The sequence below is a fragment of the Idiotropiscis lumnitzeri genome, chromosome 20 (assembly GCF_059441095.1).
Source record: "Idiotropiscis lumnitzeri isolate Australia: NSW breed Sydney's pygmy pipehorse chromosome 20, RoL_Ilum_1.0, whole genome shotgun sequence".
Lineage (NCBI taxonomy): Eukaryota > Metazoa > Chordata > Actinopteri > Syngnathiformes > Syngnathidae > Idiotropiscis > Idiotropiscis lumnitzeri.
Genome location: NC_142410.1, coordinates 7196571 through 7223975, shown reverse-complemented (window position 1 = coordinate 7223975; position 27405 = coordinate 7196571). Strand labels below are relative to the sequence as shown.

The window sequence follows — 27405 nt, the reverse complement described above, 5'->3', positions numbered from 1 at the left end:
CCCCATTACGCACCAACAAATCCATTTTATTTCACTGACAGTGTTACGAGACGCAAACAACCACGTAAGATCACAAATCGCAATTTCCGTGAAGGGTGTTTTGATAAAAATCTACGACGACGATGCCGTCCAGTTAAGTGCCGACATTGCAAACCTAAACACTTGAGTGTTTACTGTCTTAATTCTACCGAGTCACATCCTACGTACTCAACCACAAAATCGTCTTTCCGACTCTGGCACGGCAAAGTTAACCCCAACACATTGCTGCCTTATGAGCCGCAAAAGATGGCAGTTGAATCCCCACTTCACGCACGTTGCTGTGAGAAACCGCAATTTGAATGTCACTCATTCATCAAGGCTTAGTTATCTTCCGAATACTGCTGAGTCACCAGAGCGCCGACCCTCAGGAATCAGCCGTAAAAGATCACTGTTCACTCACCATTTCCAGCTGCGAGTGAAAGAGAGTCTTTTGCCAAAATCCACGACGAGAATGTCATTCGGTTAAAAGCAGACTCCGCCGAGGCTTAGCTATCGTAAAGTTGACGTTTGAAGGCGGCTATTTAAGAAGAGCGACGAATCAGTGGACAAAGTCACTCAATGAGTTCAACTGACATGTTTTGTGTGAATTAACTCAAATGCGATTTGACGTCAGCGTCGATGCAAAATTTCGGGGCCACAAAAACATTTCACGGTTGAACATATTTCCTTGAAATATACAACTACGCGGTGAGGGCGGACTCGCCAGACTATTATTAGTTACACCCGAATTCCTTCGCCGACATCCTCGCATGCCTTCCATTTGCGGATGAAGCGTTGGTGTCATTAGACGCCACGCTGGCCTCGTAATAATGCTACTTTTTTTTTTTGCTAATGAGCCTTCTTAGCAAATATGCGCCGCCCCTCCGCCTTCTTAAAATTCTGCCTGAGCTTCACCTTGCTCGCATAATCCTCCCAAGGCGGTGATGATTGATACACACATACGCGAACTAGCACACGTGCGCTTACATAGGAATTGAGAGCGGCAGTCTGGCTAATGGACTTTCTGCTCCACACTTTTTTTTTTTTTGCCATCTGAGCCCCGTTGTCAGTTTCATTGTTCAATTCAAAAAAGTGAAACTCATACCACCAATTTACGCACGCCGGAACTCCTCTCCATGTCCGAATTCTGACAAGCGGTGTCAAGGTTAGCAATCTGTTAGCTTCTGGTCAATTCTGTATCACATAAACTGGAGTTGAACGATTAAAATAAATTAACTTTTCTACCGTCGTTCGAGTATATAATCAGATACGGTACTTACTTCATACGTATATACATGATAGGCTGTGTGTTTTTAAACACCCTCACATGCACAATTGTGTCCATTTTTGGGAATTATATGAAAAGGAGTCTTTAGCTGAAAATTATGTGAGCGTCGCTAGTGGCGTTCTTCCACTAACTGTCAAATACAATAACGGTGAAGCCATAACGCCAAAGGACGCGAGATGACGTCGCGTCACGCCACAGTTTTTTTTCTTCCATTTAGCTAAATTGAATTAATCAGCATGTCACGGCTTTTTGTAAAATGCGAGCCCATTGGTTTATTTATTTGCTGTTACTGACATGACACTTTGGAGCATGTCATGTGACTTCCCTCCAGTGAAACTAGATGCTCGTTAGCTCGTTGCTGTGGCGACCTGGGCTTCATGCTAGCTTAAAGCGCCGCAGACAACTGGCCCAACGTATATCCTCGTGTGCATATCACGTGTATATGTATGCGTGTGTGTCTAGGCGGGGGTGGAGCTCCGGTGCCGAGTGTATCCCGTTGCCATGGTAACCTTTTCCCTGCTCCACGTGCTCACCGCTGTGACACTATGCTTTCCGCCGCGTCGCTTGTACCGAATTTGAATTGTGAGTCACTCGATGCATTGCTAAAAATGCATATGCATATATGAAAATAATTAACATTAGAATTTCAATGTATAAATATATATATAAATAAATAGATAAATGAATACATGAATGAATGAATAAATAAATAAACAAATAAAAAAAATAATTAAATAATTAAATAAAAATAAATATGAATAATTGAATAAATAAAAAAATAAATAAATAAAAATCTCTACTTTGGTTTATGAGACGCACATTAAATCAATCTATTTACGGGACGTTGATGGAGCTGTGCTACAAATAGCGAACAAAAAGTGAGCAATTTACTTTTCCCTAGTTTTCGTCGACTACAATAACCTGCTCATGCCTGGACACTCATGCGCAGAGGTGGCCCCGCCTCTTAAAGGCACACACACTGCCATGCATTCATTATTTTCTGTACATTTTACATACATCTATTTTTTTTTTTGCGTGTTTAAAAAGTGTCAAGTTTAATTGTGTTTAAAACTTGTGGTGGTGCTAAAACTGTTTAAAAAAAAAAATCCTTTGTGGTCTCTCCGTATCGCAGATTTTTACGTCTTGCCGTTGCATCTGGAATTTATCCTTCACGTTAGTGAGTTACCAAATTTTTTTAATAATGTAATCATACTCGCGTTTCCTACGTGCAGCTTGTGCCCACAATGTTGGTGTAGTTATTCATAAGCTCATTAGAGGAGTGGATTTGCACCGCTGCCATCCATCAACACTGTCAGCCATCCTCGGCTTGGCACGCGCTCACAACACAACGCCACCGCAGCCGCCAGATTTAAGTCGCCGAGAGGCGATACCGCCGAGAGGATTTACTCGTGGGGGATAGATAGTCGCACCCCCAACCCTTTCACACAGGTGAAAATCCGGGAGAGAAACAAACGCGCTAATCTCCAGTTTACGCCGCACACTTGATGGCGCGCTCGGTCGATGGCGAAGGTGGACGCGTGATGCCAGTCGCCGCTGGCTCTTCGGCGCGCCTGCAAGAGAGAGGAGCTTATCGGGATCAGTCCAAATCGAAGTGGATTGAGGCAAAGCTGTTTTGCTGCCACCGCAGCTCCTGTGCACCAAAAACATCAACGCAGTCATCGTTTTCTGGCACTGAAACGCGTGCTTCACCGATTCACACGGGATCGGGAGGATGTTTATCATTACAGGAATGCACGAAATGAAATTGAGCAAGAAGTCACGTCATTTTAGTTTAAAGCAGCCATTTTTAGATTTTCATTCAACTCGGGTCTGTAGGTTTTTTTTTTTTCTTTTATGGTCGCACTTTTCGTTTACGATTATAGTTGAGGAGTCTGACCTTAGGTGACTGGTTGCAAGCCAATTGCAAGGACCAAAAAAAAAAAGAAAATACAGTTTTAAAGATTTCACTACAGAACTTGCGTATTTTTGGAATGTGGGAAGAAGAAGAAACTTTTGCTCGCAATGAAATGCATCATAAGCCATTTTTTGAGCCGCACGCCTTCTCAGTCGTCATTCATGGAAATAGGCGCTTTCCCACAGCTGTACGGCGCCCAGATGCGCTCGCGTCTGTCCCGCTTTCAAGACACAAAGCCGGAACCATGAATGAGCCCATCTCGCTCCGCTCGTTGCCGCTCGTTTCGAGCAACTCGTCTCATGTCTTGTTTGCACAAAAAGTCCGTCTTTGTGCGCGCAGTCAAAGCCAGACATTTGGAGTAAACAAGCTCGTGAACACATTTTGAAGGCAGATGGCAGCGGCGGGCCGACGCATGCTCGCAAAATTCGCCCTGATGACTCAACAATGCTGCGGAACTGGCACTTTAGTTCGCAGACTCCTCTCCTGGTTGTGTCACGTTGCTACTTGGGACTTTGTTGACGTTGTTGCGCCATATCGGCGACATATTGTGTTCGTCGTATATGAAAGCAAATGTGGACCTTGATCGTAGCCCTGTGGAACTCCACTCATGACTGAGTTTCAGTTGTGGTTCCTGTGGAGTGTGGTGTTGCAAAAAAGTGACGTGGAAAAGTTTATAAAATGCACAATATATGGACATAAGTATTGGGACGCCAACAGGAAGTTGTTTAATTTTTTTTTTTCGGGAGACCATACCTGCGTGTTCTTTAAACTCATCGAAGCATTCCTATCTTGATTGTTGGATCAGAAAATAAACGTTCTGCCCCACTGTTTCCACAAATCTTAATAACATGAACAATTAAGATTGATCGAGTCCGGTTCGACCTCTTATTGATTATTTGTAAACAGACCTGTCCCAAGATTGACAATGGCGGTGACGTGTTGGTTTGTCGTAGTGGTTTGTCGTGAAGCCGTTGTAAAATTGCTGCTTTCTGTCAACCCTCTTGTCTCACCCTCCATCTCCCTAATTTATATATATGTGTGTGTGTGTCTGTGTGTGCGTTGTCTCCCTCTGTGTGTGTTTGTCTGCTGCCAGCCCCTCTGCGGAAAGCAAAGTTCGTGGAGAGCCCTCGCGTTCTGCAATCGGAGCTCGGCTCCCCCGACCCAGCCGGGAATTCCCACCTGGACGGATTGTGCCCAGGTAAGTTTCTGGCCCTCCCTCCCGCCTTCCCCCGCTTGTCAGCTTTGTTGTGTTGCGCGAACCGCCACGGAGAGGGAAAGTGTCGCTTAATGGCACGAGGAATGGTAAAGAAAGATTGGTCCTCCTAATCCCACGCAGCTCCGCTTCCTGGAGTCGGCAGTTGGTCTGTAATCCGCACTTCAGTCCGGTCTCTGTCAAACGTCGATCCCAATCGACCCCCCTCCGTCCTGCTCGCCTCGCTTAAGCAGGTCACTGGAGGATATGCTTAGATTTCTGCGTGGATGTAGACACATGTGAAGGTCTGAGGTCTTCTGGGCCGACGCAATTTAGCGACAAAATGGTGGACTTGTCGGTTTGCCAGCCTCTCCTGCGGAGCCTGTGCCCGATGGGAGCTCCAAGTAGGTGGTCTTAATCGATGCATTGTAGAGATGAAACAGTTGTTCGATAATCTTTGTTAGTTTACAATTGTAATTATCGTTAATGCCGTATTTAACGTCCTCCAGAGTAGTAGCTGCTTTTTGTTGTTGCAGCGCAAGGAGACAATTTATATCTTTGTTTGTCTATGTTTTAATTTTGTTTTGTTTTTTCCAACTAGTTTCCCCCTAATAGTTTGGGTTTTTAGTAAGTCCAAGTATGTTTTCAGATAGTCTCAGAAGGTCCTTGATTTTTTTTTTTGTTTGTTTTTTCTTTTAATATTCGTGTATTTACGTTTTTGTTATATTTTGGCATCATCCCCCGAATGCTTGATTTTTTTTTTCCCAATATTTTATTATGTGTCATATTTTTGTAAACTTCCCCAGAAATTCCAGAAATGTTGCATTATTTTTTTATAGTATTAGTGTATTTGAAATGGACTTTTATATGATATTTTTCATTCATATTTTATTTTATTATTCATATTTATATTTTTCTCTATCTTTCCTTGGTTTTTATTTTTTCTATCTAATTATTTATTTTAATTTAATATTTTTGCCATAATATTTGTATAATTCTCCCCTTGTGTTTTGTGTATTTTTTGTGTAACATTTCTATTTTTCACAAGTTTTTTTTTCTTTTCTAGTAATTTTGCTAGTTGTATCTCATGTGTCTAAATTTTGTTTAGTGTTTTGTTCCCAATACGATTCCCTTTGCTCTTATTAGAGTACAAGTGTGCCTCACATTTCAATTTGTGCCACGGCTATGAGCAGAATCGGGAGATATTTCTTTTAACAATATTGTGATAATCCCGATTCGCAGAGTCCCTTTACTCTAATTCTGACATCACTATCGCATTGATACCATCTCATCTCTGATCCACTGACGTCTCCCTGTACCATTATTGTGCATTTTTCCCATTTTCTGAATTGATTGGGATCAGGCACGCGCACGTGCCAGTTACCGCAGATGCGACACTTTTGGCAAAGGTAATCAACGGCGCCGCTGAGGCGAAGAGAGCGCTTGATTCCAAATGGGATGGCGTGTGAACCACAGCGGGGGAGGCGGCGGGCGAGTCAGGCTTTTATTTCTTTGGCGGACAGATGGACATCTTAGCTCTTAACCAGCATCTCCTGGCACAAGTCACGGCAGGGTGTCGACTTAACACCTGTTGGTGTGCCAGCTCGTGTCGCTTGGTTTATTTGTTGACTTCAGAGGTGCCCGCTGGGGATTTGCTCCTGTTTATGAGTCAGCACTTTTTCAGAGCTTTTTTGCGGGTTATATTAGTGATAGACCGATATGCTTTTTTTTTCAGGGCCGATACCGATTATTAGTAGCCATGGAGGCTGATCGCCGATATTTGAAGCCGATATTCATTTGTTGAAAAAGGGGTTCAAATGGTGTCAAAATAAACAATTTTAGTGATTTACAACATATTAAAGCTTTTTTAAACGTTAGAAAAGAGACAACTTACTTCTAAACAAAAAGTGCACGGATCACAATGAAATCAAGCGTATCTTTAAAGTTTACTGCGGCAAATAGTTTTCTATTAGTTGCAAGTTGTAGTAGACTGACATTTATTAAAATTTCGGCAAAGTCTGTTTCCTTTCCTTCTTCAGCTCGGGGGACCTCCCCCGTAGTGCGTGTGACTTGAGGTGAAAAAGCAAACAGGCAGCTCACTGCTGATTGGCTGCTACAATGAACCAATCAGATAGTGCTGTGGGCGGGACAATCTGCTTCTGCAGTCAGGGCCACGAGCACAGCAGAGAGAGAGAGATGTGTTCTGCGGCGAGCCAAAATAAACCAGAGTTTAATTTATCTGCCTTTAATCGTCAAAATGCCAAACATTGGCCCCGATAAACGGTCCGAAACAGATTTGGACAAAATGACATTAAAATCAGTTATTTTTTCAAACAACCCTGACTTCAGGGTGGGAAAAGTGAGTTTCAGGTGTTGGAAGTTCTTACCTCAGGACTGGCTTTCTGCTATCCTCTTTCACATTGGTAATTTGAGGATCCACTTCTAAACCAGTTCCGTGTAGGTACCATTAACACAGAACAGCAGTGCAAGAAAAAAAAAAGGTTTCTGACGTACTATCAGAAGCATAACTGCGTGTTGTACGGGTAATTCATCATGACGTTATCTAATGATCTGACTGCGGGATGCTGTATGAAAGCGCAAGGTCAGGTATGTCTAAATATTTAGTTCCAGCTCTCAAGTGGCACTTTTAAAGTTAATCTTCACATGAGTGTGAATGATGCGAGCACGGACAATAGAAATCAATCTCGAGGCTTCAACGCCATTTAACAATAGGAGAACAACTCACGGGGCCCCACTGACATTGTCAGTTGCCGCAAGTGGCTGGTATTGTTTTCACAAGTGTGTGCGTGTGTGTAAAATCTAAATGTGGCCTTGCTGAAACTCGCTTAGTGTGGCAGGAAAGTCCACTGTGGGAGTTTGTGAAACTTTTGCGAAGATAACATCAAAGGAACGTGACATTCCCGATTATCTACCACGCTGCTGCTTTCTTACGCGCGCAAGATATCGGGATGCACTGATGAGGAAAAGTGAATTGCGTGTCGTCTGTTTTCCCGCTGTTCTTCGTGCATCCGGCTTGTTGGCTCTTTGGTGTCCAGGTGAAAGCTGAGCAGTTTTCCCGTTATTAATCCGCTTTTCCCCCGGAATGCGCGGACACGCATTCCTAACGGTGCGGCGAAAGATAGTTGCCATGGCAACCATCTGTCTCCCCTTTTGCGGCTCAGGAATCCAGCGGGTGGGGAAGTGTGCGTGCTTGTGTGTGTTTTTTGGAGATGTTTTCATACGCTCACGTCGGGTCATTAGGGAGCCCGGAGGCGTCACCGTGATGAGACGACATCCGCTTGATTCGCTTCGAAGTTGGCTCGGTGATTTTCTTTGGAAACGGGGAGCGGGTGCGTTCAAAGAGCTCAGGATAGCGTTGATGATCGCACCACGTAATGGAAAGTCGCGCTATTTCTGCTCATTAGTGAGCTAATTAGCTCATTTGTTGCAGTTTGACGTGACAAACAAATTTTGAACCCGACATATTTTATAATATTATATAATATTTGTGTGTTGTACTTTTTTCTTTTTTTTTTGACGGGAGCTGTTAGTTCTTTGAGTTCGCACAATTCATAATTCAAATCGATTCCCAGGCGTTCTGTCTCATGCAAATGCTGAGTTGAGCTTTCATGATGGCTGTGGGCGGGGCTAGGGCGTTGCGAGCAAGCAAGCGGCTACTCAATGTTCTCAACTTAGCGACTTTGTGGCAATTCTTGTAACTTTTCTTGCCCTTTTAGTTACTTTTTGGGGGGGAATGGTGGTATTGCATGATAACTAAACATAATGAAGGCTTGTTCATTCATCTGGTCGCCTGGTTGAATACAAGCAAATTTTCCCAATATATCCCTTTTACGTCAATCCTACACAGGTGTGACTACCTCTCCTGACAATGTGACACTGTTGGGCTCTAGATTAAACATTATAATATAGCATTAGTTTGCCTTTGGTACTGATCTGGCCTGGTTGATGTTTCCAAACCTTATCGACTTCCGTGCAGTCTTCATCTAATGTTTTATCTTCACGCTGAAGGTAACGTTCTGTATTACGATAACATACTCTCGACTGACATGCATGAGTCTGTCACACGAGAAGTCTGACTCCATCGCAGTGTGTGGAAAAAAAACAAACAAACATCCTGTTGATTAGTCAGTGTGTCTTTTCCAGAAATGGATTTAGGCCCCCTACTGGTTAAAAAGGCCTGAATTTTGGACTTATGGCTTTGATGTTAGTTTTGGAACATGCCGGTGTATTTGTGGTTACAGTCAAACTTGTTTTCATGCTGGCCAACATCGGAGGCCATTGAATGAATTACTTTGACTTACTTACCAGAAGCTGAGCTGCACTGTTGTTGTTTGCAGAGAATGGCTATATGGTGAGAGTGTGACGCATTTACAGTTGCTGTCCCTTACCTAATATGTTCCATGTACTCGCCCCATCATATTACATAATTGCTCCTGCATTTATTAGCATTTTTATGAGTACTGTTGAACAGGAGTGAAGGACATTTTGGGGAAGCTTTCGCTAACTATATAAAATGACGTAGCACTGGCTTCAGTTTGACAACATAAAACAGGGAGGGTCCAAAGTTTCACAATTTGCGCCCATTTTTTTTTATTTTTGTTTTTGCCTGCCCCATTTTCTAATAATAAAATCAAACTCGGCCCCGGATCAAAATGTTATAAGTTTTGATGAAAATTCATCTGAAGTTGTGTTGATTTGAAGTGTAAATATTTAAAAAAAAAAAAAAAATATTTTTTTTTTTTTTTTTTTTTTTTTTTTACATTTTAGGACGTTTAAGTGGAATGTTACAAGTTATCCCAATTATCATATTCTTTTTAATCTTTCAATATGTTAAACTGCTGAACTCTGTTGACCTGCAGCAAATTAAATTGGTTTAAGTATGTTTCAAAAACACAAGGAGACATACGTAGCCCATCCTTGGGGAAAAAGACTCCGATTGGCCCTAAATTAAATTTTCAGTTTTTTAAACCACTTCAAATTAAAACTGCCTGTTTATTTGTCGACATGTCCTCGGTCTAATGTCACGACATGACATTATTCTGTCTTCTGTCTAACGGACACCGCAATTACCTGCCGGTCTGGTCCGACCTGCCCCGCTGGAAAACGACAACAACATGAGACGCAAAGTGAGCGTCTTCGCTGTTTATTTAAGATCGGACTGTCTCGCTCGTTCATCCAATTACAGCCACGCGGCTCGGGAACACTCAAGGGAGTAGAGGAGCATGCTGCCGTCTAATGACCTAATGTGATAGCATGCTAATAAGGAAGGCGGCTGCAAAGTAAAAACTACAATAAGATGTTTTTTTTTTTTACCATTGCCTCTCCTAATGTGTTGTTGTTGTCATTGTGGGCGTGTTAGCAAGAAGACGTTAGCATTTAGAGGCAATTATATGTGCATGTTAGGAATGACGTGTAAGCATTTAGATCAAAGCCTAGTGGCTAACTCAACGTAGCGTCACTTGACTGTTAGCATCACATCTTGTCGGGTTAAATTAACTCATTCAATACCATTGACGGATAAATACGTCAAAATCCATTTGTTTTTACTGGGCTGGTCGTGAATGAGTTAAGGTGGAGAGATTTTTTGATTCACTTAGTTGAGCCAAATTTTGAAGTGCGAAACAGTCCACTCAAGGAGCAATTAAAATCCCGTCATGACTTCTGATTCTGATTCTGAAGGAGCTGATCTGGGCTTCAACTTACGCCTAGAGACTCACGCGAAGTCAGCAAATAATAATCTCCCGTGTAAAGTAAAATAAATACTGCAGGACAAAGTGTCCATCCATCCGTTTTTCAAGCGGCGTATCCTCACGAGGACTGCGTTTGTGCTGGAGCCTATCCCAGCTGTCTTCGGGCAGTTGGCGGGGTTCTCCCCTCAATTGGTCGCCGGCCAATCGCGTGGCAGGCAAAGACTATTCAGACTCACAAGCATACCTCGGGACAATTAGAATGTCCATCCTGTTATTCTTATCTTTATTGTTGTGCATGTTAAGGGACCGCAAAATGTGATTTTATTCATCATAGAGTATATATTTTTTTTAATTAATCGTCTGACTCATTATCGGAATTGTGAATATTGGAATCAGTCACATCATCCAAGGCTTGATCTTTAATTAATCTTCACACTATCTTTTGTGAAAAAAAAAAAATTGCTGTTTTTGATTAGCTGGAGCAGTTTAATGGCATTTAAATTGCTTCCAAAAATTGATTTGATATTCGGGTAAATTCAGTTGCGAGCTCGCTTATAGAACAAATTCAACTTGTGAGTCAACGGACTGCTCGTGTCGATGTTTCCATTTTTGGCATACGGATGTCAGAACTAACAGTAGGTCAAAGCTCCACATGATCTGTTGTCGTTTTTGGGTAGTTTTTTTCTTTTTTTTTTTGGAAGGTGGAGCTTTACTTTTCCCTCCTCACTGCAAAGAGCCTGTGCAAACAGGACGGCGAGGCGTCGCCTCGCCCGCTTTGTCTGCCGTCGTCTGAACAGGTGAGCGGCGGATCTTGTTACGTGTTGTCGCAGAAGAGGAGCGGCTGTCAGCGAGTAGGCAGGCGTGACGTTTGCTTCTCTCTAAAGACTCGTGAATGAAGGCACTTTGGACTTTGTTAAAGACGTCCCGGCAGCGAGCGTGGGATGCGGACGCCATGCGTCCAGGTGGACGTCGCTTCTTTTATTAGCAGCTGCCGCTTTTATTTCTTTTTTTCCCTCCCAACCACCTAACACTCGTTCTCCCGCTCTTCCCTCCAGGGGAGTCGAGCCAGGAGCTGGGCCCCCCTCCCACGGTGGATGAAGCCGCCAACACATTGATGACGCGCCTGGGCTTCCTTCTGGGAGACAAAGCGAGCGAGGGGCCAGCCGGCCCCCACTACGGCATGGAGGAGCCCGAGGCCAGACAGGTGAGAGGAAGTTGCTCTTATTTTGGAAGACCCAACAAGCAGGATGCAAAACACCATTCAAATCACCCGTTGAATTGAAGTCTTTGTTGGATGTTTTGTGGGACGAAAACAACCAACCAACTCACAGTAGCTTAGAATTGATAAAGATTTTTTTTTTTTTTTTTTTTGCCAGTGATCATATAATTAAATATTCAGGCATCAATATATCGGCCTGTATCAATTTCTGATACATTTGTGACCATTTGCCATCATTTCCACAAAATCCATTTTATAGTCGCTATGTTATCCAGGTCAGTGTTTAACGACCTTTCAGGGGCGAAAAATGATTTGAGAGAACACGATCACGGAATGAATTAAATTGAATTGAACGAAGTTTGCAATATTCCCGATTTGGTTGCTTTATTCTTCAAATGGACTTTTCCTCAATATGAGCGGTAATACGTGTATCGAGTTGTATTTTTGAAATTCAACTTTTAAAATAGGACTTTCTTCCCTCGTTAGCGTTTCACGTGAATATCTTTGAAATCAAAATTATTTCGTCAAATCTCAACATTCCAACTTTCATTCATCATCAGTGGCTTGGAAAATGAATAATAGCTTATTATTTGACTGCCACTTGTATGATGTCACATTTTTTTCCTGCAAGTACAAGCAGCGATGATCGCGTTTTGATTTCATAATTCCACTCAATGTGTTCTCTATAACTGTCATAATATTTTTTGGCCAAATAATACAATAAGCCATTATTGCACAACAATTCTTTTTTTTTTTTAAATCACATTTTGCACAAGCACGGGAAAATGATGGCATTCAATCTCAAAACTCCAGTTGGTGTTGGTTATCTGCGTGGCCAAGGGAATAGACTAATGCTTTTTTGCCCGGACTAATAAAAGCTTATTTTATGAACTCTGATTTTTATCGAGTCACATTTGTACATGCGGAAATAAAAGTCCACTTCATTCTCTAAATAGCGATGTCAAAAGAATGATATGGCCAAAGAATACACTAAGCCTTTAGTTTTAGGAACGTAACTTGGCCTTTGATCTTCACAAGAAACATTTTCTTCATAACCGAGCATGGCCTGTCGTCATCAACGTGGCCATTTGAGGTTTAATTCTCCGAACCGCACTTGTATGGCGTCATACGTTGCGCAGGTTCAGTACGTGTGGAAACGATATCTTTGTGCGATGGACCAACCGCTGCTTGAAGTGAGCGTTGCTGTAACGGCGGGGGTGTAGAAAGCGAGAGAGGTTGATTCAAGCGCCTCTTTTTTAAGAGCCGTGACTCACGCCGGCCGCCTGCCGCACGCTCGTCTTCTTTCGCTTACCTGCCCTGGAGTACAATGCAAACATGTCGAGTACACTGCTTTGCTTTACAAAAACAAGATTCGCGTGAAATTGCTACGTGATTAAACGATTGCCGGTATTGGCTCGCTTAGTGTGATGAGCAATTAGCATCGCTAGCATAGCACACACACTGAATTAAAACTGGCTGATTTGGGGCTTTTAGCTCAAAGATCAGCAGCTACCACAGAACAGTTAGCATGCTATGCTAGCTTGCTAAATTAAATAAAGGCTTGTCAGCAAACGTGCGTGTTTTGCTTGTGTTAATGTTTGATCTGGGCCAAGTTAGCATAGTGTTGTTAGCATTTACGCAAAACTTTGTCGCTACCTTAGCGCAGCGTCACCTGACTGGTATTTATGAATATCAGTGTTTGATCATGTAAAATTAAACAGCTAGCGGTATAAATAAGACATATTTTGCCCGTGTTGTTGTCGGCAGGATGTTAGTCGTTCGCTCAAAGCTCCGACGTTATATAGAAATGTTAGCATGGGTCATCAAAATGCTATCAAGCTCCAAACAAAACAAAAGACTGTTTCTGAAATATGAACCACGCAGAGTCTCGTGAATTCGCCAAGTACAGTCTTCTGAAGAACGTAGACGTTTTTAACAAACGAACAAAAGTTGCTTAAGACGATGAGAGATGGGGACATTTTGGTGAGTAGCTAGTCAGGATGTATGTCGTGCACAACTATCACGAGTGCGTTACGCAGTCAGGTGGATGTAGCCTTGAGCACCACTTCACCTTTCCTCTCCTCTCCACGGAGACCTCCGCGCACTTCACATACACTTGCATGAATGTTTTATGCTCGGCTACGTCTGCGAGGGCTCGCAGCAGCCGCTTTTTCGTTATTTTTTTTGGTCCCCCGTAGTGCTCGTGCTGCTAACCTGAGCTGACACACCGCAGGGAGACAAACACGGAGTCTCTTTCTATGTTGTGTGTGAGCTGTGTCAGAAAAGTTCCATGACTGCTGTCACAAAAGATAGATTTCAAATCCAAACTACACGTTTCCTCCTAGTGGAGTCTTCCTGGAAGTATTCCGTGTTTCTACGTCTTCAAAGCAGAATATTCATGTGTGTGTTTGTGTCGCCAGGGTCAGAACCAGCGTATCAGCCCATGCTCCACGCTGACCAGCAGCACCGCATCGCCCCCCGCGGGCAGCCCCTGCTCCACCTTGCCCGCCACCATGTCGGGCCAGACGGGCACCAGGGAGTGCGCCTACGGCTCCGTCACTAGTCCCACGTCCACGCTGGAGAGCCGCGATAGTGGAATCATTGGTGAGAACAGCTCCAAATAAGGGATTAATGGTTTGGAATTAGGATTGGCTGGGTTAGGGTTTTAAATGAGGAATAGGGTTTCAAATTTGGGTTTTGGGTAAAAGTTTTAAATTCGCAGTTGAGTTTTGTTTTGGGGAGGGATTCAAATGAGCGTTTTCACGTCTGAGTTAGGGTTTGAAATTTAGTTTTGTCAATTAGTGTTAAAGTCCAAAATTAGGGCTTTAAATGTAGGTTTCAAGACAGTGATTTAGATTTAAGGTCTGGTTTCAAGTTAAGGCTTCCAACCCAGAGCTGAGGTTTCAAACCAGCATTTCAAATTTGGCTTTAGGTTTCAGATTTGGGTTCCAAATCAGTGTTCATATTTGAATTTAGGATTAGGGTTTCAAGACCAAATAATACAAATTTTTTCAAGACTGGTTTAGGTTTTCTAGTAAGGGTTTTAGGCTTTAAAGTTAGGGTGTCAACGTTAAATTTTCAAATATAGCTTAAAAAATAGGGTTTCAAGGAAGTGTTCGTGTTTCAAGGTAGGGTTTTAAACTGGGGTTAGGGTTCCGAGACAGATCTGGAGTTTTAAATCTAGGTTTCACATTCTGGTTTCATGCTTTGGTTAGGGTTTCAAACTTGGATTAAGGTTTCAAAATGAGTTCGGAGTAAGGATTCCGATTCCAAATTAGGGTTTCAATAAAGGCTTTGAGTTTCAAATTAGGGTCTTTGTTTGAATTTAGTGTTTAACGCCCGGGCTACTAAGTTAGGGTTTCAAACCTAGATCCGGGTTTCAAGTCAAGACAAATTTATAGTCTCAAATTAGGGTTTCAATCCCAGGTTAGGGTGTGAATTTGCCATCCATGGTTCCCAACGAGCATGATTTGTGTGTGCAGCCACGCTGACCAGCTACTCCGAGAACATTGAGCGCGGCGGCGGCAAGCACGGCGGCACGGAGAGCTCACGCGGCAACCTGAAGCTGTGGCAGTCGCAGAAATCAGGCATGGACTCGTTCCTGTACCGCGTGGACGAGAACATGACGGCGTCCACGTACAGCCTCAACAAGATCCCCGAACGCAGCCTGGAGAGCATGTCCTCGCACTCGGCCCACTCCATCCCCTTGTACCTCATGCCCCGACCCAATTCTGTGGCCGGTGAGTCCCCTCAACCCCCCCCCCCCCCGCCTCCCTGACAGAAATATGCTTACTCAGCTTTTGAAAGCTCTCGCAGCAGTGACATATTTCAACCTTTTGCTCCTTTCTTTTCCTGCTTCCTTTCTTCCTCCGTGATGCACTTTTAGACTCCAATTAGGGTTTGTAGATAAGATATAGATTTCAATCCAAGGTTAGAGTTTGAAATTTTTGGTTTCATCCTCGTACTTGATGGTGTCAGTAAGCACATGACGACGTGGGTCGCCTTCGTAAAGCACTTTAAAAGATGCATGATGGGAAAACCGGGAAGGCCTGAAACAGCACAATTCCGTAATCCCTCCTTCTCGCTTTTTTTCCCCCCACCGCAAAGAGCCATCATGACGCCGGCTTCTGATTGGCCGTTCTCCCGCGGGCGGCGGTACATCAAAAGCCTCGGGCGTTAACGGCTTTTATCCCCTCCCGAGTGAGGAAGCCGCGCTTTCATGTGCGAGTGGGGAGGAAGGCAGGAAGTGAGGAGGGGGCTCGACCGTTACCTCATGCGAGGAGGAATACCGTTCTCGATCCTCGCCTCCATAATTCAGCACGTCAAGTCCTCGGGGGGAGCCAGGGCAATCTTGCAGCCGCCATTCTTGACAATCAGGCATCATTATATTTTCACGTTGTCAAACAATGTGCCAATCACTCTCTTTTTCCTTCTTTCCTTCCTTGCTTCCTTCCACCCTTCCTTCCTTATCGCCCAGCATTGGTCTGACTTGCTTTCCTCTCACGTCCTTTATTTCCGTCGATCTTCCTGCCCAGTGTTCCTCTTTATTCCTTCCTTGCTTCCTTCCCAGTATTCGTTTGCCTTCCCTACCTCAACTTTCCTCCTTCCTTCTTTCTCCTTGCCCAGTATTCCTCTCTGCTCCTTCCTTGCTTCCTTCCTCGTATTTGTCTTTCTTTTTTCTCCCTTCTTGCCTCCTTCCTTCATTCCTTGCTTCCTTCCTTCTTTCCACCCACTTGATCAATGAGTTTTGAGTTTATCCTTCCTCTTTCCTTCCTAGATGTCTTCCCCCCCCCTGTGTTACCCAAATCTTTTTTTTTCTCCATCTTCCCTTCGTAAAGTCATTCTTTCCTTTCACCCCACATTTTTTAAGTTTTTTTTTTTTTGTTCCTCCTCTTTCCTTCCCAACATACTTCCATCTTCCTCTTTTTCCCGCCGCCAATGTGCCTCAGCGCAGACTTATCCAGTTGGCACAGCAGCGGCGGACGTGATGCGAACAGACTGCTGCATTGCAGATAGACAAGATGAGCACACAGATTGGAGTCCTCACATTGAAAATTGAGAAAATGGAGCCTTTTCAGCTCAGTGGCCCTGAGTCATTCCTCCTTGGCTTAGCAGCAGATTAATGTCTCCTCTTGCTCCTCTCTGAGACTAAGTTATAGACCCCCCCCCCCCCCCTCAACACACCCCAACCCCTTCAGGGCTAAGCCTTTCAATGTTCTCATTTGCCATTTTACTTCCACTCTGGGATGGCCGTGCAGCTCACGTTTTTGGCCCTCAGAAGTACACTCGATTTATCAGCACAAGCCCAATGGTACTTGGAACCGCAGGAAGGAGCAGGGCAGGGTAGAGGGGCTGCTGTGTCTTCCACTAGGGGTCAGTAAAATGCGGTCGCAGGAGTTGCAGGGCATGCTAAAATGTTATTCTGAGGGCATCAATATGTTTTGGGGCGTTGTTTGTTCAACACGACATGGTCTTTTTTAACATTATAGCGAATCTGATGCTAAAGCTCTGAGCCCACCAGCTTCATCCTGATCTGTGCGGGCTAATGCGCTGAAGCAAATGTGTGTGGCTGCGGTATGATAAATGTGAGGGGTGATAGAAGGTAGCACAAAACCGGTATAACCCCCTCTAGATGACACGAAGAAAGGTTTCACTTTTGGAAGTGGTGGAAGTGAACAGCTGATGTGAAGTCATTTGTACTCAAAATGGCCTTTTATTGTCAGTCTGCCGAGTTGTTGTTGCGCGAGTACGATAACGACTTGATAGCCGTCGCATGGAGATTTTTGATTAGATTAGATATAATCCGAAGTGGATCTGCAGGCACAGCAGTTTACGCTTGGATATTTTATTTATTTATTTTTTTTTTAAGAAATCGTCTCCTTGCTTGTACAACGTCGGTGGTGGTCTCGACTTTTTCCGCTAGTCTCCCTTCATCCTCGCTGACGTTTGTTGTCGAGGTTCGTCTTCGCCCTCGTTTGTCAAGAGTCGAGGTTGGGCTGTGAAGGTCTATCACGTCTGCGCCGATCTAATCTCATTGCATATTGGCCGCGAAACAATCAACAGCCAGCGCCGGGCTTCATGAATAAGACATTCATCCGCACGGCTAATTAATCCTGAGAGATCTGCCGAGTGACAGACGCAGAGATGGGGGAATTCGACAGGGCGGGCGAGCGCCTCCGCCGAGGCTTCCTCTGGAGTCCATCTTGTTGCAAGCGCTTTTCCCATACACACTTACCGGCCACTTAACATTATTACAGACTGTATGGAACGCCGATTGAGTATTCGATATTCTTGAAATGCATCTTATGGCTCATGTAATATTACGCTCTTTGCCCTCGCTAGTATGTAAACCAATTCAGCGCACTTGTAGGACTACGCTGCCTTCGTCGAACCACTGACTTGCTAAGTAATGTTTTTTCTACTCAGAAGTGCCACTTGAGGCCGACTTTAGTGGTCTGCAATAACCTAACTAGTGTTGGCCGGCAACTAGTACCGTAACTAAAGTGTCATAGATTAATTGGCAGGCTAATTTGTTTTTCCAATTTTAAAAGAGAATTTCTTTTTTTACACAGTCACACATTACAGCGTTAGGCAAATATATTGACATTCCAACATTGGAGAAAAAAAAAAAAAAAAAAGACATCTGCTTGCATGTCTTTTTATCATTTTATTTTGTTTATTTATTTATTTTATTTATGTATTTTTATTTTTGGTCAATTCAAGTTTTTTTAGTATAGCACTTAATCACAAAAGCGTCTCACGAGCCCACAGTTGACAAATATTCGCAACATCCCACAACCGGGTCATCCCGATTTTATTGTCAAATATCAGAATCGTCATCAGCCTCAAAAAAAAAAAAAAAAAATCCATATCGGTTGGGCCCTACTGGTATCACGACTAAATAAGTCCCTGTCATCATTTCCACCAATCATGTCCGTTAAAACAAGACTCATGAAAAAGCCCGTCGGACCCAATGTCCAAACGGAACAGGAAGTCAGCCATTTTGGCTTCCAACTCCTACTAGGGCATTTGCCCAAATGAGCCACATTTGGAATAAGAGTCTTAGACAGATGGGCGACTCTAATTTGCCAAGCCTCTTGCCTACGGAGTGTAATGTGGGTGGAGAATGGTGTCAAAGTTTGATGATCATTTGGAGGATTTGCCATGAAAATGGTGGCGCCAGGGCTCAGTCATCACCGTTTGCTTTCATTCCAATTAGCCCTCGGCACCTGTTTTAACGATTAACACAGGATTTGACAGGACACACGAAAAAGTAAAACAGCCATGATGTTTGGAAGAAACCACGTTGGGGGAATTCCTGTGCTTGTACTTCATTGCTCCAGGCTGTTTTAAAGTCTTGTATTACGATCGTAGTTTGTAGCGGTCGGCAACTCGTACTGAGAGCTTCTCATGTAGCGAATAAAAACATTCGAACCAGATCTCAGCATGCTGCTCCGGTATGTTACGCGAGAGCGGCACTCGGTTGAGCACAGGCCAAGGGCCAATTTTGTCTTCCGCATTCATGTATTATTTACCTCGAAATTAAAGAAAATGACCTGAAATAAATCACATTTTATTGTTACTACCTCTGGAATTGAAACTTCTATAAACTGAGCATTATTACTTTTTGTAACGGCAAAATGGGTGAACAAAAACAACACAATTGCACATTTAACATTGTGGTGAGTGTTAATAATTTTTTTTTTTGTTTGCAGCCACCAGCTCGGCCCACCTGGAGGACCTGGCCTACCTTGACGAGCAGAGGCACACTCCCTTGCGCACTTCTCTGCGCATGCCCAGACAGAGCACCACCTGCGGGCCCGGCCGATCGGGGCAGGACCTGAGAGGTCAGCACGCACGCACGCTAATTGTGACTATGAAGCCGACCAATCACAGTAGGGTCAGACTGTGACATGCGCAAAGGCGGGACTTAATGATCTTACAATGACTGAGCATTCCCGGCACGGTTGCAGCATCCTTCCTCTTCCTACCTTGCCTCTTCCTCTTCCTCCTGCTCAAGACCGCTCAGCCACTGTGAGTCATCGTCACCTGGTGAATAATTCAAACGTCTGGCAGCCGTCTGGCCACCGCGCTTTCCGCGGTTGCCGGCGATGGAGGATGCGGAGGAGGCTGGCAGTGTTGCTCAATGTCACCCTAAGGTGGCAAAAGGTGCGTTGGGGAAGTGTTTGGTGACTGATGAAGCATCCTCCTTCCCGTAAACAACTCCCCACGCGCTCATTGAGAACATGGCCGCCGTCGTTTCCTGGCGTCGCTGATGCCGTGGAGCGGCGGATTTTGCAATTCCTAGTTCGAAACAATAACACAGATTGTAACCGTAATTTGAAACCTATCACTTTCTCAAAACACTAAATTGAAACTCAAACGCTCATTCGGAACCCTAACCTGAATTTGAAGCCGTAACTCTTGCCGTGAAGCGTCAGCTTTGAGCCTCCTCGAGTTTAATTGGATTAGCCGCACAGAATTGAGTTTTTTTTTGTTGCGTCACGTTCTATCTTTCACCCAAACGGAGGGCCCTTACATCAGCACGTGTGGGACTTTCTTCCTTTTTATTAGGATTCCTGGAAACTTTACGAGCAGCACTTTAGAGACAAAGAGAGAGCGAGCGACTGTATGTGGCCAAGGAAAACGATCAAGAGGAAATATGGGCTCATTATCGCACCTCGCCGGGGCTCTTTAGCAACGAGCCATTTGGAGAGGACACACTAATGTACTTTGGACAAACCTGCCAAACAGTACAGACACACCTCTTCGTCGGTTCTTTACAAGACCTCGAAAACCACAAAACCAGGTCCGAACAGGCGTGCTTTGATGATTTTAGTGGGGAAGAAAACGCCTGTCAAAACCTGTGAAACACTTGCTGTCATTTTCCTGTTTTATTTTCGTGTCGGTGTTTAACGTCAGAGACTTTCTTTGCCTCACCCTGTTGAGTTGAGAGAAAATGTCAAAACATCTGGAAAATGTCAGCTTTTGTATATGCGCCGTCAGTGACCATTGCTTTCTTGTCAAGCCTAAATCATTTTAAATTGTGTCTAGTACAGACATCTGTTGCTCTTCATATACCGCAACAAATTTTCTATGCCTCCGAATCAAAGCCATTTTTTTTTTTGCCAATGATTTGTAATGCTGAGTTTTCACTAATAAGGCTCATGTACAAGTATGACGTAGGAAGTGATGATTGCTCTACTCAGTCACTGACTAACTCATGGAAAGTTTTTTTTTCACCAGCTTCAGTGTTAGTGTGAGAGGCAGGGCGGCTTCTGTATGAAAAGGAATAGCAGAGGGATGCAACAGGAATGTGAAGTTTAACACCCGACAATCACTTTCCCCATCTTTGTTGAGTCGTAAGAAATTGTCAAACACAACTGATGGTAAATTTGCTTCCCGAATGACTGTTCTGTTTTGCACCGACACGGAATGTTGACACTCCACAGCACTAAATAATTTGCAGCTTTTTCTTCTTTTCGCGCAGAACATGACGCTGCCTTTTTCCCCTTCACTTGAACCCCCTTAACACACTTTTTGTCTTCTGTTTGCTTTGCCTCAGGTTCCGCTAACAACTCCCATGGCTGGCAGTCACAGTCACGTGAGTAATTTTTTTCCCCCCTCTGTCCCAGAGTCTCCCCTATTAGGTCCCTTTGTATTCCATTCCATTGCATAGTCTCCCATATTGTGTCCGATAATGTCTCATTTTGCACTGTAGTGCCCATAGATTTGCCCTATTATGTTCCATTTTATTCCATAGTGTCTCATAAGGTCCCTTTTATGTCCCATCACATCCCATTAGTTGGCATTCTGTCCCTCAATGTCCCCTGTGCTGACCCATCTGAAATGTAGTCGAGCGACTCCCCCTAGTGGCGGCATAAGGTAGTGAGAAGTCATTCTTGATGGTGGCGATCTGTGTGAAACCAAATACTTGTGACAAGTCAGTCTGCATCAAAGACAAAAACTTGTGATCAAGTTAATTTTCTTGTGGTTCCACATTTTTGTCTCATAACCAGGAATGTGTGATGAAAGGGGCTGACAAAATATCACAATGTTTCCTCGTGTTGACTGCTTCAATTAAAACCGAAACTTGAAACCTCAGTTTGGTCTTGAAAGCCTAGCCTGTCTTGCATAAAAATGATCATACATGGACGGCACAAATCTGCTGAACATAATATATATTAGGCCTACTCACGTTCTAGTACTAGGGCTGTTAGGGTTAGCGTAACTAAGTCGGCCATCTTAAACCTACACACTGGGCCAGCTCGCGAATAGCAAAAATTCGTACATAATTGTTGGCCATTGAAATGCATTGAAAAAATTATTTAAAAGAAAAAAAGGAAAAGAAAAGACTGATAAACCTCCAATATCAATTTTTTTGTGAAAAATGAGGATTCACACAAAGACAAAACATTTTTTTAATTAATCAAAGTTCCACTCAGTGTGGTCACGGGCTGCCAGTTGCCCATCCCTGCCTTACACCTTGTGTCATTGTGCCAATGCTTTTCTCTACCAAGTGAACTTTCCTCATTGTCTTTTCTGACCCAGCAGTGCGTTTTGCGCCGTACCGGCCCCAGGACATCACCCTGAAACCGCTGCTCTTCGAGGTGCCATCCATCACGGTGGACTCGGTGTTCACTGGCCGCGAGTGGCTCTTCCAGGAGATTGACGGCCACCTCAACCGGCCCGGCAGCAGCCGCGGCGTGATCGTCGTTGGCAACATCGGCTTTGGCAAGACGGCCATCGTCTCCCGCTTGGTGGCGCTCAGCTGCCACGGCACGCGCATGCGGCAGATCGCCTCCGACAGCCCGCAGGCCTCGCCCAAACGTAAAAATTCCTTCAACGATATTTGAAACCGAAAAAAATGTTTTGAAATATGGTATTTTGATGAAGAATGTGTGTTTGCGTGTCCAGATGGCGAGGGCCTCCCTCTCAGCCAGCCCCAGCCCACGCACGGCACGCTGGGCGGTGGCAGCTGTCCCGGCACCCCTGAGATGAGAAGGCGCCAGGAGGAGTCCATGAGGAGACTTGCCTCCCAGGTACACCAATAACTTACTTTTATTTAAAAAAAAAAATAATAGTAACAATAATTTTTTTCAAGGGTGGTCATGGGAATTGCTATTTCCTTTTTTATGGATGTGTTCATGAAAAGTGCATGGGGAAAAGGAGTTTGGCACCCGATAAAGTGGTTAAGACGGATCAAAATCTAAATACAAAATTGCACAATTTACAAAATAAGCAGTTTGGAATTTTTTTAAGGGAGGTTGCCGGGGGAAAGGAGTTAAACAGTCTCAATTTTGCAACAAAATGATATTTCACCAGCAATATTGGAACAATTAACCACATTAAAAGGTATGCAAAGGTTTGGGGCTAACAAAAAAAAGAATTCCCAGCAAGTTGGTGTGTTCACTAACGCATCAATTGTTTGACAGTGGCCATCTCTCATTTCTCGCTAAAATAAAATAAAAAACTAAAATGTCCTCATAATTGTTGCAGTCATGTCACACGTCCCACATGAACTGTACAACGTGTGAGGACACCCGATCCCCCGCCGCGGCGCATGCATTATGCATGTGTGTTTAAAAAAGAAAAAACAACTTAGCCAGGGAGTCTTATTAAATATTAATCCACGCTGAATGTCACTTCCCAGCCTTGCTATTAGATCTTGTTAAGTCTGCATATTAATAATTGAACGCTTTTTCACCTCCGACTTATTTTTTTTGTTTTACACCCTCCCCCTTTTTCCCATTCTACAGTGGATGGAAATTTGCATTATTTTTTTGGCTTTTTTTTAAATATTTGATTTTGGCAATTTTTTTTCCTATAATAATTGATGACAAAAACTAATAATGACAAAAGCAAAAATGTTGTTCAATAATTGATCAATAATTTATCCAACAATAAAAATTGTATATACTTTTACTAGATGACAATTAACTATGTATGTATGTCTTTATGTATGTACAGATATGAGCTAAATTATAAAAATAGGCTAGATTAATAATTTAAATGGAACTCAAGTAATTTTTATCATTAATATATTATTACAGTTGATATATTATTTTAATTGAATGAATACATATCAAACAGGTAAAAATCATCAACAATGCAGTTTTAATTATTTGTATAAATAAAATTACATTATTTAAAACTAGTTAAAACATTTATATAATCGATAATTAGAATGGGGAAAAAAAATGAAACACAATTGATTATAAATCTAATTACGTTTGAGAATGGTTTAATTTATTTAGCAACATTTTGTGATACAAATTATTATTATTAAATTAATATTAATGGACTAAATTATTTTCCTCTAAAATCATTCCGATCTGCACCTTTTTTGCCCTTTTTGAAATCATTCATTAGCACGTTGCTAGTTGTGAAACGTGACAACGGCTTGACGCTCGACTCCTCTCAGCTCCCGCTTGAGCCTGGCGTGGTCTCTCAGTAGATGAAAGCGATGAATTATTAACATCTGAAAGGCAAAATGGAACAACTGTGTCAACTTCCTGTTCGCCCCCCCCATGTGACTCCTCTGTCGCCCCCTACAGGTAGTGGCGTACCATTACTGCCAAGCGGACAACGCCTACACTTGCCTGGTGCCCGAGTTTGTGCACAACGTGGCGGCGTTGCTTTGCCGCTCGCCTCACCTGGCAGCCTACAGGGAGCAGATGCTGCGCGAGCCGCACCTGCAGAGCGTGCTGAGCCTGCGCTCCTGCGTCCAGGACCCCCTGGCTTCCTTTAGGAGGGGCGTGCTCGAACCCTTGGATGCTCTCTACAAAGGTAACGCGACCTGTGTCTGGATTTTGGAAAGATTGCATTCAATTGGCGCTAATTTATTATCATTTAATTGTCTATATTTTTTATTTATTTTTTTTAAGAGCAAGAGGGTGCACCAAGAAATAATATTGATTTCTTTGGTTAAGAACAAAAGCACAAAAATTACCGTGTGCCAGTACCAGTCTTTTTTTTTTTTTTTTTTAAAGGATATCTGCGAGGCAAAGGGGTGTGTCAACAAATAATCTAGAATACCAATAAAAACACACAGCACCCAAATAATATAGCAACATAGATATACATTTTTTTTTAACTCTCCAGAGAGGAAGATCAACTCCGAGGAGGACCTGATCGTCCTCATCGACGGCTTGAACGAGGCAGAGTTCCACAAGCCCGACTACGGCGACACCATTGTCTCCTTCCTTTGCAAAACCATCCACAAGTTCCCCCCCTGGCTCAAGCTGGTGGTCACGGTGCGCACCACCTTGCAGGAGATCACCAACCCGCTGCCGTTCCACCGCATCTCACTGGACGGCCTGGAGGAGAACGACGCCATCGACCAGGACCTGCAGGGTTACATCCTGCACCGCATCCACAGCAGCCCGGAGATCCAGAACAACATCTCGCTCAACGGCAAGATGGACAACACCACCTTCGGCAAACTCAGCGGACACCTCAAGGCTCTCAGTCAGGGCTCCTACCTGTACCTCAAGCTCACCTTTGACCTTATCGAGAAGGGCTACCTGGTCCTCAAGAGCTCCAGCTACAAGGTGAGACCTCCCAAAATGATTTCAACATGGATTTTACATTTAATACAGAGTAAGAATTCCAGTAGAACTATTCCAGCCGACTCCACTGAGCCTTTTTTTCCCTTCCTCAGGTGGTTCCGGTCAACCTGGCCGAGGTTTACCTCCTGCAGTGCAACATGCGCTTCCCCACGCAGTCATCGTTCGAGCGGGCGCTCCCTCTGCTCAACGTGGCCGTGGCCTCGCTGCACCCGCTCACCGACGAGCAAATCTACCAGGCCAACAACGCTGGCTCGCTGGAGGTGCGACCCGATCCACACGCTTGACATTAGATGTGAAACGGCATAGCAACGTGCTAACCACAGTGCTAATCCAGGGTACGCTGGACTGGGAGGACTTCCAGCAGCGTGTGGACAACCTGTCTGTCTTCCTGGTGAAGAGGCGGGACGGCACCCGCATGTTTGTCCACCCGTCGTTTCGGGAGTGGTTGATATGGCGGGAGGAAGGCGAGAAGACCAAGTTCCTGTGTGATCCCAGGTTAGACGAGACATTTTTTGTTGTTGTTTTAATGCAGGAATGACCCATTTACTGAAAAAAAAAAAGCAACATTTATTTAATCATTTTTGGGGTGTTTTGGGGTAAATTTCCTCCATAAAATAAGTTGAAATGCAAAATGACGGCAAACAGTTTACTGAAAAAATTTGTTTATGATGACAATTCCCTCAATAACATTTCTGCTATAATACATCTTGAAACATTATTCTTAAAAATGGCATTTATCTGTAAATAACGCGCTGTTTGTGCCCACACCTGGGTTGTTAATTGATACTAAATATTTATGATGACCGACACCATCCGGTTAAAGCGCAAATATAGTGTGTGAAAAATCTATACAGAAACATTAGTCAGTCAGGTATAAATAGACGCATCTCATTAGTCACCATCAAATTGAGTTTTTTTCTTTTTCTTTTTCCCCACGAGAGAGGGTTTCATGCCATAAATGCCACCCACGAATGAGCGTTTTCATGACTCCCAACGGCTAAAAGGTTGTTCCGTCTGGGCGTTCACAGGAGCGGCCACACCCTGCTGGCTTTCTGGTTCTCGCGGCAGGAGAACAAGCTGAACCGGCAGCAGACCATCGAGCTGGGCCACCACATCCTCAAAGCACATATCTTCAAGGTAACCTCCATCAAAGTCGCAACACACAGCTCAACTTTATTTATAGAGCACTTAAAAAAAAAAAAACTGCAGCTAGCTGTAACATTTGCGTTTTCTTGCATCTATGTATTATATATAAATAGAAACGCGCAATATTTACGACTGGATTAAATGTTCAAGGGGCTCAGTAAGAAAGTGGGCGTGTCCTCGTCCATCTTGCAAGGCCTCTGGGTGTCCTACAGCACGGAGGGTCTGTCGGCAGCGCTCTCGTCGCTGAGGAACCTCTACACGCCCAACATCAAGGTGATCACGGATGCTTGCGTTCGCTACAAAGTTAACGGTTTTAGCATATATTGACAGTAATTAATTCAATTTATTTATTTTTTCCATTTTAGTTATTTTTAATCTTCGTTTGTGCGTGTGTTTGCAGGTGAGTCGGTTGCTGATGCTGGGCGGTGCCAACGTCAACTACCGCACCGAGGTGCTCAACAACGCCCCCGTGCTGTGCGTCCACGCCCACTTGGGCTACATGGACATGGTGGCCCTGTTGCTGGAATTTGGCGCCTATGCCGACGCCCCCTCCGAGAGCGGCCTGACGCCGCTCGGCTACGCCGCCGCCGGGGGTCACATGGCCATCGTGACGGCGTTGTGTCGCAAGAGAGCCAAGGTTAGAGTAACTTCTTCCCTCACTTTAAAACCCAAAGAGAGAGACAAGATACATTAACTTCAACTGATTAATAATCTGTTAATTTGTCAGCGTAAACTGCTGTGACTTTTATGTCCAGTAGTTTGGATCTTGAAACTTTGTTGTCGATTGCAAGTGCGTCCGATTGACGCCAGCCCTCTGATGTGCCACCAGGTGGACCACCTGGACAGGAACGGGCAGTGCGCTCTGGTGCACGCCGCCCTCCGAGGCCACATGGAAGTGGTGAAATTCCTCATCCAGTGCGACTGGAGCGGCGGGTCGGCGCAGCACTCGCCGCAGACGCAGCAGCAGGCGACGTTCACCAAGAGCCACGCCGTCCAGCAGGCCCTCGTCGCCGCCGCCAGTATGGGCTACGCGGAGGTACCGCTTTTTATGGGCTTGTCAAGGAAAGAAATACAGTGGAATACATTTCATGGTCCATTATTTTAATTCAATTGAATTCTGATATGAAGATATATCATTTTTGGAGCGATGATTTAAGACTCATAACATGTATTTTTGTCCGTTCAGAATCAAATTTTGTATTTTATTTTTTTCAAACTACTCAGATTGTGTCCTACCTTCTGGACCTACCAGAGAAAGACGAGGAGGAGGTGGAGCGAGCGCAGATCAACAACTTTGACTCACTATGGGGCGAGACAGGTGAGTGAGGGTGTCGCTGGACCTTAT

General features: G+C 44.0%; 1 protein-coding gene across 7 annotated transcripts in view; it reads left to right on the top strand.

The window, feature by feature from the left end:
- The window catches only part of tanc2b (tetratricopeptide repeat, ankyrin repeat and coiled-coil containing 2b), a 70960-nt gene that overhangs the window by 34099 nt on the left and 9456 nt on the right, over positions 1-27405 (top strand). For 5 of the 7 annotated variants that reach the window (XM_088283685.1, XM_088283683.1, XM_088283682.1 and 2 more), the window contains 17 exons: positions 4315-4419; positions 11180-11328; positions 13764-13947; positions 14826-15083; positions 19059-19190; positions 20909-20947; positions 21898-22173; positions 22261-22385; positions 23901-24132; positions 24448-24896; positions 25007-25174; positions 25249-25409; positions 25943-26051; positions 26211-26333; positions 26461-26697; positions 26890-27096; positions 27285-27378. In XM_088283685.1, coding sequence (XP_088139811.1) covers positions 4315-4419; positions 11180-11328; positions 13764-13947; positions 14826-15083; positions 19059-19190; positions 20909-20947; positions 21898-22173; positions 22261-22385; positions 23901-24132; positions 24448-24896; positions 25007-25174; positions 25249-25409; positions 25943-26051; positions 26211-26333; positions 26461-26697; positions 26890-27096; positions 27285-27378 — 3048 coding nt within the window. The remainder of the gene's footprint in view (positions 1-4314; positions 4420-11179; positions 11329-13763; positions 13948-14825; positions 15084-19058; positions 19191-20908; positions 20948-21897; positions 22174-22260; positions 22386-23900; positions 24133-24447; positions 24897-25006; positions 25175-25248; positions 25410-25942; positions 26052-26210; positions 26334-26460; positions 26698-26889; positions 27097-27284; positions 27379-27405) is intronic. The other 2 variants (XM_088283686.1, XM_088283687.1) reach the window with 1 other exon arrangement.